General features: G+C 40.6%; 2 protein-coding genes across 4 annotated transcripts; one reads left to right on the top strand and one right to left on the bottom strand.

Annotated features, from left to right (window-relative positions):
• The first annotated feature begins 65 nt into the window (after positions 1–65).
• Positions 66–10,903, top strand: LOC113639956 (dynein regulatory complex protein 1-like). Of its 2 annotated transcripts, none has more exons than XM_027142241.2 (16): positions 66–304; positions 1,443–1,512; positions 1,608–1,720; positions 2,092–2,275; positions 2,357–2,494; positions 3,037–3,123; positions 3,366–3,488; positions 7,279–7,418; positions 7,538–7,672; positions 7,783–8,113; positions 9,452–9,541; positions 9,651–9,737; positions 9,862–9,953; positions 10,291–10,440; positions 10,651–10,751; positions 10,847–10,903. In XM_027142241.2, the coding sequence occupies exons 1-16, from the start codon at positions 201–203 to the stop codon at positions 10,879–10,881; spliced, it is 1,980 nt and encodes a 659-aa protein (XP_026998042.2). In that variant the 5' UTR covers positions 66–200; the 3' UTR covers positions 10,882–10,903. The 2 variants fall into 2 exon arrangements, with proteins under 2 accessions (XP_026998042.2, XP_026998041.2); XM_027142240.2 differs by having other exon boundaries at positions 67–304; positions 9,859–9,953.
• Positions 10,904–11,805: 902 nt separating this feature from the next.
• Positions 11,806–15,448, bottom strand: atp5po (ATP synthase peripheral stalk subunit OSCP). 2 transcript variants are annotated; one of them, XM_027142243.2, is made up of 7 exons: positions 15,340–15,448; positions 14,778–14,828; positions 13,746–13,856; positions 13,495–13,624; positions 12,734–12,846; positions 12,533–12,619; positions 11,806–12,037 (listed from the first exon to the last, which is right to left on the bottom strand). In XM_027142243.2, the coding sequence occupies exons 1-7, from the start codon at positions 15,361–15,363 to the stop codon at positions 11,927–11,929; spliced, it is 627 nt and encodes a 208-aa protein (XP_026998044.1). In that variant the 5' UTR covers positions 15,364–15,448; the 3' UTR covers positions 11,806–11,926. The 2 variants fall into 2 exon arrangements, with proteins under 2 accessions (XP_026998044.1, XP_047670979.1); XM_047815023.1 differs by having other exon boundaries at positions 14,778–14,834; positions 15,343–15,418.
• Positions 15,449–17,044: the final 1,596 nt, after the last annotated feature.

Below are 17,044 nucleotides of genomic sequence, written 5' to 3'. Positions count from 1 at the left end.
TGTATAGACATATAGACTCATTCAACGCGCGCACACACACACACACACACACACATAAAAGTCCGTGTATTTTGATGCACATTCTGATTCTGATTCTAGAATCCTGCTGCATCTTGCGTTGCTAACTGAAATTTACCTAGAAATTTTACCTACACAATACAACGTTGTGGGTGGACAATTTACCTAGCAAATCTTTAATCATGGATAAAGTTGAGGATGAACAATCAGTTGAGGCTGGAGAATCTGCTGAGGCCAGAATTGAGGCTCGTCGAAAGCGTATTGCCTCAAGAGTCCAGACCAAGAGGTAAGTTCACATCTCTCACTGTCTGTCAGGGAGAAAGCTGCTTGCAGGGGCGGGTCTAGGATTTCATCTTTAGGGGGGTTTAGCCCTCAGAGAGAATTTAAAACAAGAAGAGTTTTATATTATATATTTTATGACAACTCTGGTAATAAGAATAGTGACATTTCACTGCTTTTGGTTGCCGTCTTTGCGTCTTTCCGCCGATTAACGTTATAGATAAACGCCTCCAGCTCTGACTGCGCGTGCACGCTGCGCGTACCCTGTGCTTCTCCGTTTAATTAAAGCAGACAGCTGAAGACGCTCTTTTGAAAGACTACAACGCACGCGCGTAAAAGCAAAGTAAAAAAAAAATCGCTCTTGGATCAAACTGATAAATAATTTTCTTTCCCATCGACGACATGTCCTGCATTTTAACGTAATTTTTATTGTTTATGAAAATAAAAATTATCCTTATAGTTTTAGGGTGGCTGAGATCACACACAGGGGGGCTGAAGCCACCCTAAAAAGGTCTAGAACCGCCCCTGGCTGCTTGTGATTTTCAAATGTTTTCCAACAGCGACCCCCTTCGGCTGTAAAGGGGAAAACAAATCCCAGAGTCCCACAGTTTTTTTAAAAAATAAACTATCCCAGTATTAGATAAATAACTTCATAATTAGCAGTAATATTCTGCTTATTAGTTAGAGCTTTTCATTTCATCTTTTCAAATCAATTATTTCCAAGTTTTTCAATATTTTAAGTTTTTTTTTTAGTTATTTCTACAATTTTTTTTAGTTATTTCTTTTTGGATTTAATTAATTTGTTTTATAACATAATAATTATAAGAACCAGGGCCATAATAAAGATCAAATATGAGCTGTATTATAATACATTTACTTTATGGTCATCGTGATTAGCAGTGGGTTTGATTGGGGGTTAGTAGGCTTGTTATGTTACACTGCTGAAACGTGGGGTCCTAGCTATGTTTTGGTCATGATAAGATACAACTTGATAATGTTGTGTTGGTATTTACAGCACTGTAAAAAAAAATCCATAATGTAACTGCTTCAAGGACCCCACTTGCTCAGTTTGCTTCTAGATTTTAGCTAGCATTCATATTCTGACTAATATCTGTTGTATATTTTTCTTTAATGAATAACTGAAGACATGTGGTTGGAGACGACATCCACGAGGAAGCTCGGCCAAGTCAGAGACAGGTGGAAGAAAGTGAAAGAGTAAGGAGTTTGATATGGCTATGTTAATTACAGACCTGTTTTCCTAGCTGTATTCTATGTACTGGATTCATACTGGTCACCTCTCCTTGTTGCAGAACATGACTAAATTAAAAGCAGATGGCACAGAGCTAGTTACCAACATTTTGATGGTAGCCGATGAAAGGGAAATAACGAGGAGAGAAAAACTAAGGGAGGCAAACAGACTAAGGTGAAAATACACACACACACACACACACACACACACACACACACACACACACACACACACACACACACACACACACACACACACACACACACACACACACACAGGTAAACAGCATAGAGTGATATTAGCAACACAACATAGAAAACACAATGACTCAATTTCTTTATAGATAGCTAATAGTCAGAAAACCTGCACAGTGATGCAGATTGTTTCCTCATACTTCTATTATCTCAGATTTGATTCCGAGCTTGAGTCATGTTGTTTCATGTCTTTTAACATATTTTTTTACTTTGGACACAAATTGGGAAAGCTTTTGCATTTTTGGTTTCTTAATTCACAATTGTTCCCAAATATGCAATGTTCTTGAACAGATTGGAAAAGCTGGAAAATGATGCCAAGTCCAGCACAGAGAAGTTCAGTAAGATCATGAACAAGTGGACTGAGGCCAAGACCAAGGTGATACCTGAGAATCTGAGAGACGATCTAAGAAAACAGCAACAGCTCTGTTGGCAAATCGTTGAAGACAAGAACAAACTCATCAAGGAATTACAGAAGGTGTGCATACACAGACACACACATAAGAATACACACATTAATACATATACACACTCAACAGAAGTTTCCTTTTGTTTGCAGGAGCTGAAAGGTAGAGATGATCGTTTTGTGAAAGACCGTAAAAGGGATGCAGAAGAAGTAGGTCTCCTAATTGAAAGGATGCAGGAACAGATATCAAGTCTGAAGAAAGACTATAGAAAAGAGCTGGACATAATTGAGGTACAGTGCAGATGCTTTGCTTTTACATTGTTTAGATGTGTTTATTATATACATTCTTATGTGCTGCTATTTAAGATGGTTTATAATCATATACAAAATTGCATTTATAAATGTTTCTTATACACTCCAGAAGGTACAAAATGTATCCAGACCCCTTTTAGTTTTTTGCAGAATTTATGGTGTCAGAATGAAATTTAAGATGGATTCTATTTACCCTTTTGGACATCAGGGTACAAACAATAGCCCATAGCGACAAAGCATAAACAGGATTTAAAAAAAATCATACATTTATTGTAAAAAGTGAAAAATGGAAGTTTCTCATTACGTATGTATTCCCATTCCTATTGTACATGTAGTTCTTATGTGAAAGCACCATTGGCAGTAATTACAGCTTTGAGTTTTTGAAATGTGCACATGCTTCTACAATTCAGATGTTATTTGCTATCAATATTAACAATTTTCTAGGAGATTTTCTGACAATATCCATGCAGCATCAAGCAAATGCGTTTTTGTGCTCACTATGTTTTCGTTTTGGGTTACAGAACTCCTTTAGAGATGAGTGGAAGGGTTTACTCACAGACAGCATGAAGACATTGGAGCAGCAGAGAAAGGAACGAAGCAACAAAGAGGTAGAATGAACTTTTACATATTTTACATTTTTAATTCTTTTACATTCACTAAATTTGTACATCATTGCCCCGTGTTTGTTCTGCAATAAATCATTGCATTGTGTTTATATTTTGTACTACTAAACTGTTCTGGGGTTGTGTGTGTGTGTGTGTGGGTGCGTGTGTTGTACATCACTGCAAATCATTGCCCTGTGTTTGTAAATCACTGCAAATCATTGCCCTGTGCCTGTGTTTGTGAGCAGCTGGAGTTCTTGAAGCAGAGAATGAAGATGTTGGAGGAGCACGAGACCCTGCTGGATCGTCTGAGAACGGACAGCGCAGAGGAGTACAACAAGCTCAGAATTAAACTAGAGACTGATGTACAGGTACATCACATTTCACTGATCAAAAAATCATCTTAAATTCTCACTGAGTGTGAATTATTTGCCTCCTGCCACCAACGGATTAAACTCTACTGTTTAGTCATTTTATTACTATATTGTATGTAGCTGAAAGTGCCATCCATCCATTTTCTACCGCTTATCCGAGGCCGGGTCGCGGGGGCAGCAGTCTAAGCAGGGACACCCAGACTCCCCTCTCCCCAGACACTTCCTCCAGCTCTTCCGGGGGAATACCGAGGCGTTCCCAGGCCAGCCGAGAGACATAGTCCCTCCAGCCTTGTCCTAGGTCTTCCCCGGGGCCTCCTCCCGGTTGGACATGCCCGGAACACCTCCCCAGGGAGGCGTCCAAGAGGCATCCGAAACAGATGCCCGAGCCACCTCAGCAGACCCCTCTCGATGTGGAGGAGCAGCGGCTCTACTCTGAGCTCCTCCCGAGTGACTGAGCTCCTCACCCTATCTCTAAGGGAGCGCCCAGCCACCCTACGGAGGAAACTCATTTCGACCGCCTGTATCCGGGATCTTGTCCTTTCAGTCATGACCCAAAGCTCATGACCATAGGTGAGGGTAGGAACATAGATTGACTGGTAAATAGAGAGCTTCGCCTTACGGCTCAGCTCTCTCTTCACCACAACAGATCGGTATATCGACCGCATCACTGCAGAAGATACACCGATCCGCCTGTCGATCTCCCGCTCCATCCTTCCCTCACTCGTGAACAGGACCCCAAGATACTTAAACTCCTCCACTTGAGGCAGGAACTCTCCACGAAGGGGGCAAGCCACCCTTTTCCGGCTGAGAACCATGGCCTCGGACTTGGAGGTGCTGATTCTCATCCCCGCCGCTTCACACTCAGCTGCAAACCGTCCCAGTGCACGCTGAAGGTCCTGATTTGAAGAAGCCAACAGGACAACATCATCTGCAAAAAGCAGAGACAAAATCCTGTGGTCCCCAAACCGGACTCCCTCCGGCCCCCGACTGCACCTAGAAATCCTGTCCATATAAATAATGAACAGGACCGGTGACAAAGGGCAGCCCTGTCGGAGTCCAACATGCACTGGGAACAAGTCTGACTTACTGCCGGCAATGCGACCCAAACTCCTGCATATAGGGACCGGACAGCCCTTAGCAGAGGGCCACGGACCCCATACTCCCAGAGCACCCCCCACAGGTCACCACGAGGGACACAGTCGAATGCCTTCTCCAGATCCAAAAAAACACATGTGGACTGGTGGGGCAAACTCCCATGAACCCTCCAGCAACCTGGTGAGGGTATAGAGATGGTCCAGTGTTCCACGACCAGGACGAAATCCGCATTGTCCTCCTGAATCCGAGGTTTGACTATCGGCCGAATTCTCCTCTCCAGTACCCTGGCATAGACTTTTCCGGGGAGGCTGAGGAGTGTGATTCCCCTGTAGTTGGAACACACCCTCTGGTCCCCCTTCTTAAACAGAGGGACCACCACCCCAGTCTGCCAGTCCAGAGGCACTGTCCCCAACCGCCACGCGATGTTGCAGAGTTGTGTCAGCCAAGACAGCCCCACAACATCCATAGACTTAAGGTACTCAGGGCGGACCTCATCCACCCCCGGTGCCTTGCCACCAAGGAGCTTCTCAACTACCTCAGTGACCTCAGCTTGGGGGATCGACGAGTCCACAACCGAGCCCTCTGCCTCTGCTTCCTCACTGGAAGACATGTTGGTGGGGTTGAGGAGATCCTCGAAGTACTCCTTCCACCGTCCGAGAATGTCACCAGTCGAAGTCAGCAGATTCCCACTCCCACTGTAAACAGTGTGCGCAGGGCACTGCTTCCCCCTCCTGAGACGCTGGACGGTTTGCCAGAATTTCTTCAAGGCCAACCGATAGTCCTTCTCCATGGCCTCACCGAACTCCTCCCAGACCCGAGTTTTTGCCTCTGCAACCGCCCGGGCTGAAGCTCGCTTGGCCCTCCGGTACCTATCAGCTGCCTCCGGAGTCCCCCGAGCCAACCAGGCTTGATAGGACTCCTTCTTCAGCTTGACGGCAACCCTTACTTCCGGGGTCCACCACCGGGTTCGGGGATTGCACCACGACAGGCACCGGAGACCTTACAGCCACAGCTCCGTGCGGCTGCATCGACAATGGAGGTGGAGCACATGGTCCACTCGGACTCAATGTCTCCAGCCTCCCTCGGGATCTGGTTGAAGCTCTGCCGGAGGTGAGAGTTGAAGATCTCTCTGACAGGAGACTCTGCCAAACGTTCCCAGCAGACCCTCACAGTACGTTTGGGTCTGCCAAGTCTGTACAACTTCCTCCCCTGCCATTGAACCCAACTCACCACCAGGTGGTGATCAGTTGACAGCTCCGCCCCTCTCTTTACCCGAGTGTCCAAGACATACGGCCGGAGGTCAGATGAAACAACCAGAAAGTCGATCATTGACTTCCGACCTATGGTGTCCTGGTGCCATGTGTACTGATGGACACCCTTATGCTTGAACATGGTGTTCGTTATGGACAAACTGTGACTAGCACAGAAGTCCAATAACAGAACACCACTCGGGTTCAGGTTGGGGGGGCCGTTCCTCCCAATCACGCCCCTCCAGGTGTCACTGTCGCTGCCCACGTGAGCATTGAAGTCCCCCAGTAGAACAACGGAGTCCCCGGTCGAGGCACTTTCTAGCACCCCTCCCAGAGATGCCAAGAAGGCCGGGTACTCCACACTGCCATTTGGCCCATAAGCACAAATAACAGTGAGAGACCTCTCCCCAACCTGAAGGCGCAGGGAAACGACCCTCTCGTTCACCGGGGTAAACTCCAACACATGGCTGCTGAGCTGGGGGGCTATGAGCAAGCCCACACCAGCCCGCTGCCTCTCACCGTGGGCAACTCCAGAGTAGTAGAGAGTCCAGCCTCTCTCGAGGAGTTGGGTTCCAGAGCCCAAGCTGTGCGTGGAGGTGAGCCCAACTATCTCTAGTCGGTATCTCTCAACCTCCCGCACCAGCTCAGGCTCGTTCCCCCCCAGCGAGGTGACATTCCATGTCCCTAGAGTCAGATTCCGTGTCCAGAGATTGGGTCGCCGAGGCTCCCGCCTTCGACTGCCACCCAATCCACATTGCACCCGCCCCTTACGGTTTCTCCTGCAGGTGGTGGGCCCACAGGAGATCGGCCCCACGTCACTCCTTCGGGCTGAGCCCGGCCGGGCCCCGTGGGGTAAGACCCGGCCACCAGGCGCTCGCATGCGAGCCCCAACCCCGGGCCTGGCTCCAGGGTGGGGCCCCGGTTGCGCCATACCGGGCGACGTCACGGACCTTGCTTTAATATTCTTCAAAGAGGTTTTTGAACCGCTCTTTGTCTGGCCTGTCACCTAGGACCTGTTTGCCTCGGGAGACCCTACCAGGGGCAGAAAGCCCCAGACAACATAGCTCCTAGGATCATTCAGGCACGCAAACCCCTCCACCACAATAAGGTGGCGGTTCAAGGAGGGGTAGCTGAAAGTGGAATTTATGAATTGTTCTTCTGCTTCAAGGGGATTTTCTTACATTGAAGATCCTACAGGGAGCAGTTTTAAATATTGTCAGCTGATTTTAAATAAACTATGATTTGATATCAAGCATTTTACAACAGTTTCAAATGTTGCATCTTTGCTCTATGCGTATGAGTACCTTTCCTTGCAATTTGAAAAAGTTTTCACATAAAAACAAGAATATGTGAGCCTCTTTACAGTAATGATAAACAGTATAACATTAAGCAGGAACTTCAGACATCAGTTTCCTTCTGTGTGTGTTTGTTTTCATAAATAGTGTCTAGAGCAAGACCTGCAGGAAACGAAGGCTTCCTACCAGGTTAATCAGGAGAAGCAGAAGTACAACGCAGAAATGCTCAAGAGACATGAGGAAGAGTATGCCATTAGTAACGCTGAGCAGATGAGGAAGATCACCAGGTACAATTAAAATCTCTTATTCCCTAAAGTCTAACCAACAAAAGTAAACTCCTACAAATACGTATGCAGCCAATTGGAAGGCACTGCTGTATATTTACGATTGGGTCGCTTTGTTACAGACTGCAGGACATACGCAACAACCTGAAGAAAGCATGTGCTGTTCAGGAAAAGCAGTCCCGTGAAGTGATCCAGTCAGTTACCAATAAGTGTAACCGCCTCGTGCAGCAGTACAAAGATACTGACAAGAAGAAAAGGTGGACACTAACACCGATACACACAAAACACCCAGAATAACCAGTAACTCCAGATGTATTTCTAGCCTTATTATTTATTATACTGATAATTTTTTCTTGTAAATGTAAAGGCATTTTGAGGCAGTTAATGCCAAGCGTTACAAAGACATTTGGCTGATGAATGAGGATGAGGCCAAAGAGTTAGTGTGCAAAGCTGTGGACTTGGAGCGAGTTATTCAGGAACAGGTGCTGGGCCTGACCTGGAGTCCCCCAACACTTCCCTTCATGGACCATTCCAGCCATAAACAGTCCCAGCGTTCAGCTCAGCACCTTCTGGGAGAGAAGGATGAGTATTGGTATCAGACAGAGCGAGAAACTGAGTCTGACAGTGTGGAGAGTAGCATAACCTGGATGGATCATAAAACAGTAAAGAGGGTGCTGGATCTTCTGTGTGATGAGATGGTTGGTACTGCTTTTTTGGCCTGTGAGCACTCCGCTGCATTAAAAATGGGCATTTCTGCATAGCCACTTTAGATAGCTGCACTCAATCTCCAGTATGAAAAAATTTAAACGGAGATCATTTGTCATGTATTGTAAACAGATAGTAAACCCTGTCTGTGTGTACTTTTACATGTTCTGTTGTGTTTTATTGTTTAATTTTCTTAACAATAGGTAAATTGACTACTCCACATTGTCTTGTAGACACAGATAGTGTTATAGTATTATTTATATATATATATATATATATATATATATATATATATATATATATATATATATATATATATATATATATATATATATAATATGACTTGCTCATTAGGGATAAATACATACACATTTAAATATATCTAATATTAATCTTGACTTTTGTATTCTATTAATCTTTATATTATTCTTTATATTAAACCTTTTGTTCTATGTCTGTTCTGTAAAACTGCTTTGAGACAATGTCAATTGTAAAAAGTGCTATACAACTAAACTTGAATTGAATTGAATATTTGTCTTTTTTCGATTTGCAATTTGCAAATCGAAAATGCATTTTTAATAATACCCACAATATCTGTGACAAAACATAAACAGTAACTAAAACTACACTGGAATATAAATATATTTCATATTCAGAATAATATTCACAACTTAATGTTACATACAAAAATATTGGAAAATTAATACATAGTACTCGCTAACACACACACACACACACACACACACACACACACACACACACACACACACATATATTTATATATATTTTATTCTCAGCTCCCTTCAAGGATAAATATAATTTAAAAATATATATATATATATATATATTTGCAGACTTATCTTTTTAATGCTTAGGATTTAACCTGTTTTATCCAAAGCACAAACTGAAAATATAAATTGACTCTTAGAAGAGGCAGATGTCTGACCATGGGCCATAGTTCAGTGAGCTAAAATGAAATTATATATATATATATATATATTTATATATATTTATATATATATATATATATATATATATATATATATATATATATATATATATAAACACCATATATATAAAATAAATAATACTATAACACTATCTGTGTCTACACATATATAATCTGATTATTATTATTATTATTATTATTATTATTATTATTATTATTATTATTATTATTATAGTATTACACCACAAACATACATATGGTTATTAAACTGTGGTTAATTCACAACCTTTGTGTAAGGCGTCTACATTTCTAATAGCCACTATATGTAAAAATGTGTAATTTTTTAAAATTAAGTTTCAACATTCTGATGTTTATGTTGTAGGGTTTTATAATACAGAGTAATTTTGATGAGCTACTCTCAAAAATGGAGAAGAGTGAACTGAATGTTATGAAGCTAGAGACCATCTTGTCTGTAAGTAAATTTATTATCACGTCAAAGTGTATCAACTGCTGCTATTATAATCAGAAACTGCATGCCTGTTGGTCCCCTGTATGTTTATATCTTGTGTGATTGCTTGCAGGCCTTGGAGATTGAGAATGAAGAGGATATAAACAAAATGACCAAGTTCATTTTGAGATATAAACTGCACCACACAGGGAAGGTAGAGGTAGGATGAACTTTGTGGTTCATTTGGCTTTAACATAGAGTTCTCTTTATTCATCATGTCACCCAGTAGATTTCCATCTAATTATATCTAATGTTGACTGTCTTGTTGACGTTTTTCCTAGGAGGACAACGAGGTAGAGGATGAGTCCAGTCTTATCCACCCAAATGACCTTCTGAGAGCACTCCAAGCCTTTACTTCCCAGTACTCTAAGGCCAGGTGTGTATGTGTGTAGAATGGAAGTCTAAACATAGTTACCCTCTGTACGGAGTGTTTAACAAAACTGTTAGTATGGATTTTACCCCCCATCCCTACAGTTATTTACTTACCCTATTGTTATATCCACTAAGACCTGGTGGAAACCAAGGCATGTCTGTGTGTTTCTTTTTTATTTTGCATTTTATTCACTTTATTTATTTATTTATTTATTTATTTATTTATTTATTTATTTATTTATTTAAATCAAAGGGGAAATGTTGAAATACTTAGCTTACAATGAGTTGAAAAGAAAGTTGAAAAAAAAACTTGATTGTTCCTTTAATTACTTTTATAATAGAGAAATACCTCGAAACAAGGGAAGTGGTCTAATGCTGGAGAGGATGACTGACTCTGAGGCCAAAGCATATTGGGAGAACATAGCTAACATCATCCCTGTGTCCAAACTCAAAGTCTGGAGGGCTTTGAAGGCAGGCCTCAAAAAGTACCAGTGAGTATGAGCAATAAGTGCTAGCAATAAGGCTTTCTTTACATAACCACACAAATAATTTATGACTGCATATGTTGTCTTACTCCTGCAAATCAGTTCCACAGTGAAATTCCACCAAATAAATAATCACTCCTCAATCATGACTTTAAGAATTAATTCACAGTTTTTTCTTACTTAATAAACATGTGTATAATTTAACTTCTTTCTCAGTACTGAGCTGACTAAAAGATCCAAGCTTCTGACCGAAACCCAGCAGCTCAAACAACAAAACTCCGAGCTCAGCATGCTCCTGCACGAATACCAGAACTCCAGTGAGTGTGTGTGTGTGTACGCATGCATGTGTAAGATAGATTTCATGGTTTGTTCTCTTCAAATATTAAATCATCTCACATTGTTTTTTTTATAGGTGAATGCAAATCTGATGATTCCACCCATAAATAAATAAATTAAATTTATGAGCTCATCTGAATCTTTCCTTCCTGTAGTTCTTAAACATACTGTAGTGTCATGGCTCTCAAAATATTATTTCCCCCAGAATCTGTAATATGTCCTCTGTATCCTACAAATCTCAACTAAAAACGCATCCTCTTTCCATCGTTATTGCTGCACGTCAGTCTTCTTTCTCTTCTAATTGTTTTGTTTCTATCATCCAACCACTTGGTTGTTACCACCTCTGCAAACCCTGTGTGTTTGTATGTTCTCCCTCTGCTCTGTGGTTACTACAATTTCCTCACTCGGTCCAAACGGGTGTCTCAGGCTGATTGGCACCTCTGAACTGAGTATGCTCAATGTTTCCCCTGCTTCATTCTGCAAGTCCCCTGGGATAGACTATAGGTTCCCTTTTTAGGGTCAGTGGTACAGAAAATGGATGGATGGGTATCTTTTTCCAGACCCCTCCAGTATTAAAATTCATTTAAAGCTATTAATCCATCACAGCATAAGATGTTTATGACTACAATAAATTTGTTGGAAACTGACAATTTCTAATAATAAAAAAAATGTACTGATTTCCACATGCATATGCAGCAGCAAGAGAATTTTTCTTCCATGTTATTTAATTTGTTAATCTTCAATAACCACTTTAGCCCCTCCCCCTTTTTGGATAACCACAATCAAGTTCAGTCATTCAAGTTACCCAGCCATCTTGTCAGCTCAAACCAGTTGTGTCATTCAAGGTGTTTCACCTGCAAAATAACGATATTTTTTTGCACCATTCTTTATAAGTGCTACAGCTGGTCATGTGTAAAAGGCACCATGTTTTTTGGGAAAATAATGGATATGGTTTCATGTTCCCATAGTTTAATTACTACAACATATCTGAAATGCTGCTTTAACAGAACAGAAGAAAAACCCTTGACACCAGACTAAATGTTACAGATTATTTAATACCAATACAAGAGGACACAATAGTTCAATCACATGTAAAATGGGGCAGAAGCTCCACCCCTCAATCTACATCTGACTGGTTCTGGTCAGTCCACAGGACTTAAGTCTCCCTGATCAGCTTGGTGAGCTTCTGGATCTTTGTCTTGGTGGACATGTCCACGTATTTATCACCGATACTGACAACCATACCGCCGAGAATGGAAGGATCACACTGAAAACAGAAATATTCTTATTAAACATTATTTATACAAAGACAAAACTTGCTACAACACTGCAAAACAGTGAGAATTCCACCACATAACAAAAAGCACTGTGCACTATTCAACTAAACCTGACTGAAATTCTGCCAATATCATTTCCATAAAATGCTTTTTGCACTTTTTTTTACCCATCACAGATTTGTAGTATACATACTCCTAAAAATAACATTCCAAATAGTTAAGTAGCTATTTTGTACATTACTCACAAACTGATAGACTAGGGCTCCTAAAAAGCATCAAGACAGCAGTAATTTATTTCTCCAAAAAAATTCTCTGCCTTTTCATATTTATTACTATAAAAACAGTGACTGGTATGAGAAATCTAAGAGCCTGACTGCTTATTTACCTTCACATTCATTCGCCTGACGGAGTCCTTCAAACTGTTTTTGTAGTAAAACAATTTCTCTTTTCACAACATTATTTATGGAAAAGTACACAACACCCACCTTGGTCACAAGCTTGATAGTCTCTCCCTTTGCCAAGAACCCATTGAGCGCTACTTTCAACTCAGCAAGGTTAGCCTCACCAAGGGGCTGAATTCACAAAACAGGGGGATTGAGATAAACATCACACACAGATCCTTGTTCTTTGTGCATATTGTCAAACCAAATGCTTGCTAGAACAATAGAAAAATCAGGAAATCTAACCTGAGCAGTGGTGACTGAGCAGGTGACCTCTCCCCTGTGAGCACTCATCATTTTGCCAAAAGCATTAATGACATCAGAGGTCAGGGATAGACGGCCATTATCAGCCAGCACATCTACGGTGGAAAGAAAATCACAAGACTTATTCTACATGAAGCGAGGATGCTCACAGTTGCCAAGAAAACATTCACTGTACAGTTTACTGTTGCAAAGCTTTCCATTTCTGACAGCAAATTCAGACACATGCCCAAATGAATTTCTTTTCAAGGTCATAGTTAACAATAGTCCTGACACAAGGACCATACTGGAGATGTTACACAGAGAAAACAAAACACACAGGATCGACTTTCTAATAGTCACGGAATGAAAATCTCAGTTGATTAACTGTTTAACTGTAAGATTGTTGTTGATCAATAACATGGCAATGCATGCTTATAATAAATCTGACAGTACAAATGTTTGCATAGTATATTTACTAAACCAATGAATAAATAGACAGAAATCAACACGCCATATGACACCAGCATCCAGTGTGCAATAAAAAGCCTGTATTACAGACATGCCTATGTAATCTTATGTAACGGCCATTTTAATTAGTCAAGCAACTGGACTTGTAAAATCTTGTACTTTTAAAACTAGTTAAGTTACCATCTATGGCAAAATATATGTAAGAGACTCTCTGCTACTTTTCTCATAGTGTCATGTAGACTTGAAGTTTTACCACCATCCAGAATAAGTCTGGGTGTACAGAGACAGATACTCACTGATGAAGTTGATTGTGATTGGAGAGAACTTGGCCTTGTTCAAAGCATCATTGACAGTCTTCTGTTTAAGGCTGCGTTTGACATGTGGATTCAACACAAGACTAGATAGTTTAGGATCTTTAATCATAGTCTGGAAAGAGAAATAAAAAAAAAAGTATGAGAACATGGTACATAGAAAGACAGGAGGTCCTTCTGCAGAAGTTCTTCAGCACATGACAATACTGTAACAAGCCGGACAAAGTGACACTCACAGCCACACGGCCCAGCTCCTGCTCCACCTTGTCCAGATTCTTCTGCTTGCTGGCTGCAGAATACAGAGCAGTGGCATAACGGCCCTCCACTCCATACACCTGAATGGGGGGCTGGGGACACAGAGTTCCAGGTTAGATTCTTTACAAAATACTACATCCCCTGTAGAAGATTTAGCATACTAAATATATCCAACACGAAGTAAATGACAACTTGTATGTTTTTGACACACTATGCATTTAAATGCCAGGTTGATAAACATGAGGCTTGACAGAATGCATGATCTTACTGCTTATAAGTAGAGAAAAAAAAAAAACCTATTTAATCGATTAGTAAAATAAATCCACAGAGAACTTGAACTTTGGCTCTGATATATTTATAGGGGGTCAGTTGATTCTACCAAAATTGCAGTTATTGAATCTGATTGGTATCGTGAAGCTTTCTTGTTAGGAGATGGCTAGATATCATTTATGCACTTTGTAGGTTTTCGGTAAGTTTTCTGCCACAATAAATGCCAGGGTTATTTTCTGATAAATATCAAGAAAGAGCAAAAGACAGTGTGAGGAGGGAAACAACTATTTATAGCTTCTATAACATAAGTGTAAGTGTACATAACTTGTTTTGCAGATGTACTTTAACATTAGTGAAACTATAAATGGTTAAAGAGTAAATATTGGGAGTAATATAACACTTAAGGATTGTAAATGAATCACACCACAACTTGTGGATTATTTTCTTGTTTTATTCCTTACTTCAGCAAGCGGTCACTTACTTTATGTTGAGTTTTAGTCATAGACAGAATCACTATTAGTTACTGCATGTTTATTATGTGGATAACATCTAAACAGACATTAATGAAAGGTTTGTGGCATGTACATTTAAGTCAACAAGACTTTAATAAGGTGCACCACTGAAATCTCTTCTGTTCGTGTGATTTTACTGCTCTCCTTTAACAGACAGGTGTTTTCATTTTCATATAAACTTGACAGTAGGAACACAAATCGACCAGAAACCGCTTTGTGCTGTATTTTTACCTTAATCAGCCTTGCTGCAGGTCGGACAACCGACGTGCTCAACTGACGCACCTGGAGAGAGAACAGTATTTTAATTCTCAGAGTAACACTAGTGCCTTTATTATTATCCCTTCTAACAATAAACCTAATATTATAACACAAAAACACAATGTACAAGTTAATGAACTACCTCGATTCATAACCTTCAACGTTCACCACAGCGCCTTATGGCTAACTGTCTCAACATAGCTAATAGCTAATAATGTGGGTAATTAAAGAAAACTAGTTCTTCGAGACAATCGTTCAATTCAGTTCAGCTCAGTTCAGTTCAGTTCAGTTGTTATTTAATGGAAAAAATACTAGTATGTCGGTAAAATTCTATAATTGAAAGGAAATATCTGGCTAGCAAAAGTGCTAACGCTAAGCTATACATTGACTAGCCGGCCCGTGTGTGGTCTTAAGTTAAATTTACATTCGATTAACAAGTAACTATTTAGATGTTTTTTTTATACTGAAACAAAATGTCACTCACATTAGTGTCGTGGTATTGCCAATATATAAAAAAGTTTTCAGAATGTCATACCTGCCCCAGTCCAAGCGCTGCCATTTTCTCCTGCTACTGTGTAGGTCAAAGCAGCTGCGCATGCGCGAAAGTACCTCACAAAATACGAAAGCGTTGAGGCTGCAGCAATGCATTATGGGTAGAGTAGTTAATTATGAATTGTTTATCTGCTACGTCAGAGCCATTGCACAAATTTGCTTTATAACAACAGGGCCCAAAGTAAAACTGAGAACTCTGAGAAAGAATGCAGCGTTTATACTTCAGATTTACCCTTTCAAAAAGGTCCTGCAAGAATTTAAGATGTTGGGAATTGTGCAGGGGTTTAGAAAATCCCACTGGTGTACCTGCAAAATTTTGACAATAGTGTAATTATTCTTTCATGTGTGGAAAAACTGAAGGATGACACCTGAAAAAATCAGTGCTACACAACAGGAAATCCTAGATTTGGATTTGAGTCCCTTCTTGTCTGCTATGGTGATGGACAGGTTGACAGATGAAGTCAGACAGGAATCTACATGGACAATGAAGTATTCGGATGACATTGTAATCTGTAGTGAGAGTAGAGAGCAGGTGAAGGAACACCTGGAAAGGTGGAGGTCTGCTCTGGAAAGAAGAGGAAGGAAAGTAAGACAGAATATGTGTGTTTGAACTAGAGCGAGGGAAGTAGAACAGTGAGGTTACAGGGGACTGAGGTCAAGAAGGTGGAGGAGTTTAAGTATTTGGGGTTAACCGTCAAGTGCAATGCAGAATGTGGAAAAGAGGTGAAGAGGAGAGTGCAGTCAGGTTGGAGGGGTGGATAAAAGAGTCAGGAGTGTTGGGTGTCACAGAAGAGTGTCAGCAAGAATCAAATGAAAAGGTGTAGAAGACAGTAGTGAGAACAGCTCACTTGGTTATATTAGTAGAAGGATGTTGGAGATGGAGCTGCCAGGTAAGAGATCAAGAGGAAGGCCAAAGAGGAGATATATGGATGTGTTGAAAGCTGACAGAGTTAATTTTGGTGAGAGTAGAGAATGCAGAGGATAGAGCTAGGTGGAAAAGAAGCCCACTAGTGAAATGTGGTCAACTGATTACTGTTTACATGCTGTCTCACATTTCAGTTGATTATTGTTTTGCAAAGTACTTTAGAATATATCATGCAACTGCTGCTATAATACTATGTGTTCATTCCATTATTTATGCACACATATTGTTTGAACATACAGTATTTACACTGATCGGTGCTGTTTTTGTGTCTTTTGTGTAATGTTTTGTATTTTTTGTCCTGCACTATATTTCTGCTTTGTCCTGCACTGTTTTCACCAGGTCACATAGATGCACTTTATGTGTGTAGGACTAACTTACTTAAGTCTTTAGCTCTGTCTTTGTTTTATGTAAACAAATGTTCCTGTAGAAACGTTGTCTCATTTCCTCACTACGTACTGCAACAGCTATATATAGTTGAAATGACAATAAAAGCTTCTTGACTTGACTTGATCAGCTGTCTTTGTGTCCCAGCCATATTTTGCTTGTTTCACTTAATAAATCAACCGGGTTATGTTCTGAAACCCATAAGGGCAATAAAGGTTATATCATGTGTCATTGTTGATCTGTTTACACAATGTATGAATAAATGAATCTGTGAATGAATTTATGGAATAATTAATCAATAGAATGAATCTACTTGTAATGTAGAAATGTCATGAATCTGCTTTTTATCGACATGTACAGCTTTATTCACACAGGGTTT

This window comes from Tachysurus fulvidraco, chromosome 6, assembly GCF_022655615.1.
Source record: "Tachysurus fulvidraco isolate hzauxx_2018 chromosome 6, HZAU_PFXX_2.0, whole genome shotgun sequence".
Classification (NCBI taxonomy): domain Eukaryota; kingdom Metazoa; phylum Chordata; class Actinopteri; order Siluriformes; family Bagridae; genus Tachysurus; species Tachysurus fulvidraco.
Note: the sequence above shows the minus strand (reverse complement) of the source record. Positions and strands in the feature narration are given on the sequence as shown.

What these genes read in the sequence shown, in the direction of transcription:
- LOC113639956 (XM_027142240.2), top strand. Translation starts at nt 201, where the DNA reads ATGGATAAAGTTGAGGATGAACAATCAGTTGAGGCTGGAGAATCTGCT. An exon ending in AGGAACGAAGCAACAAAGAG is followed by an intron (nt 3,124 to 3,365) that starts GTAGAATGAACT and finishes GTTTGTGAGCAG; the next exon opens with CTGGAGTTCTTGAAGCAGAG. An exon ending in ATCTTCTGTGTGATGAGATG is followed by an intron (nt 8,114 to 9,451) that starts GTTGGTACTGCT and finishes TTTATGTTGTAG; the next exon opens with GGTTTTATAATACAGAGTAA.
- atp5po (XM_047815023.1), bottom strand. Translation starts at nt 15,363, where the DNA reads ATGGCAGCGCTTGGACTGGGG. An exon ending in CTGCAGCAAGGCTGATTAAG is followed by an intron (nt 13,857 to 14,777) that starts GTAAAAATACAG and finishes CTGTGTCCCCAG; the next exon opens with CCCCCCATTCAGGTGTATGG. An exon ending in CTATCAAGCTTGTGACCAAG is followed by an intron (nt 12,038 to 12,532) that starts GTGGGTGTTGTG and finishes TTCTGTTTTCAG; the next exon opens with TGTGATCCTTCCATTCTCGG.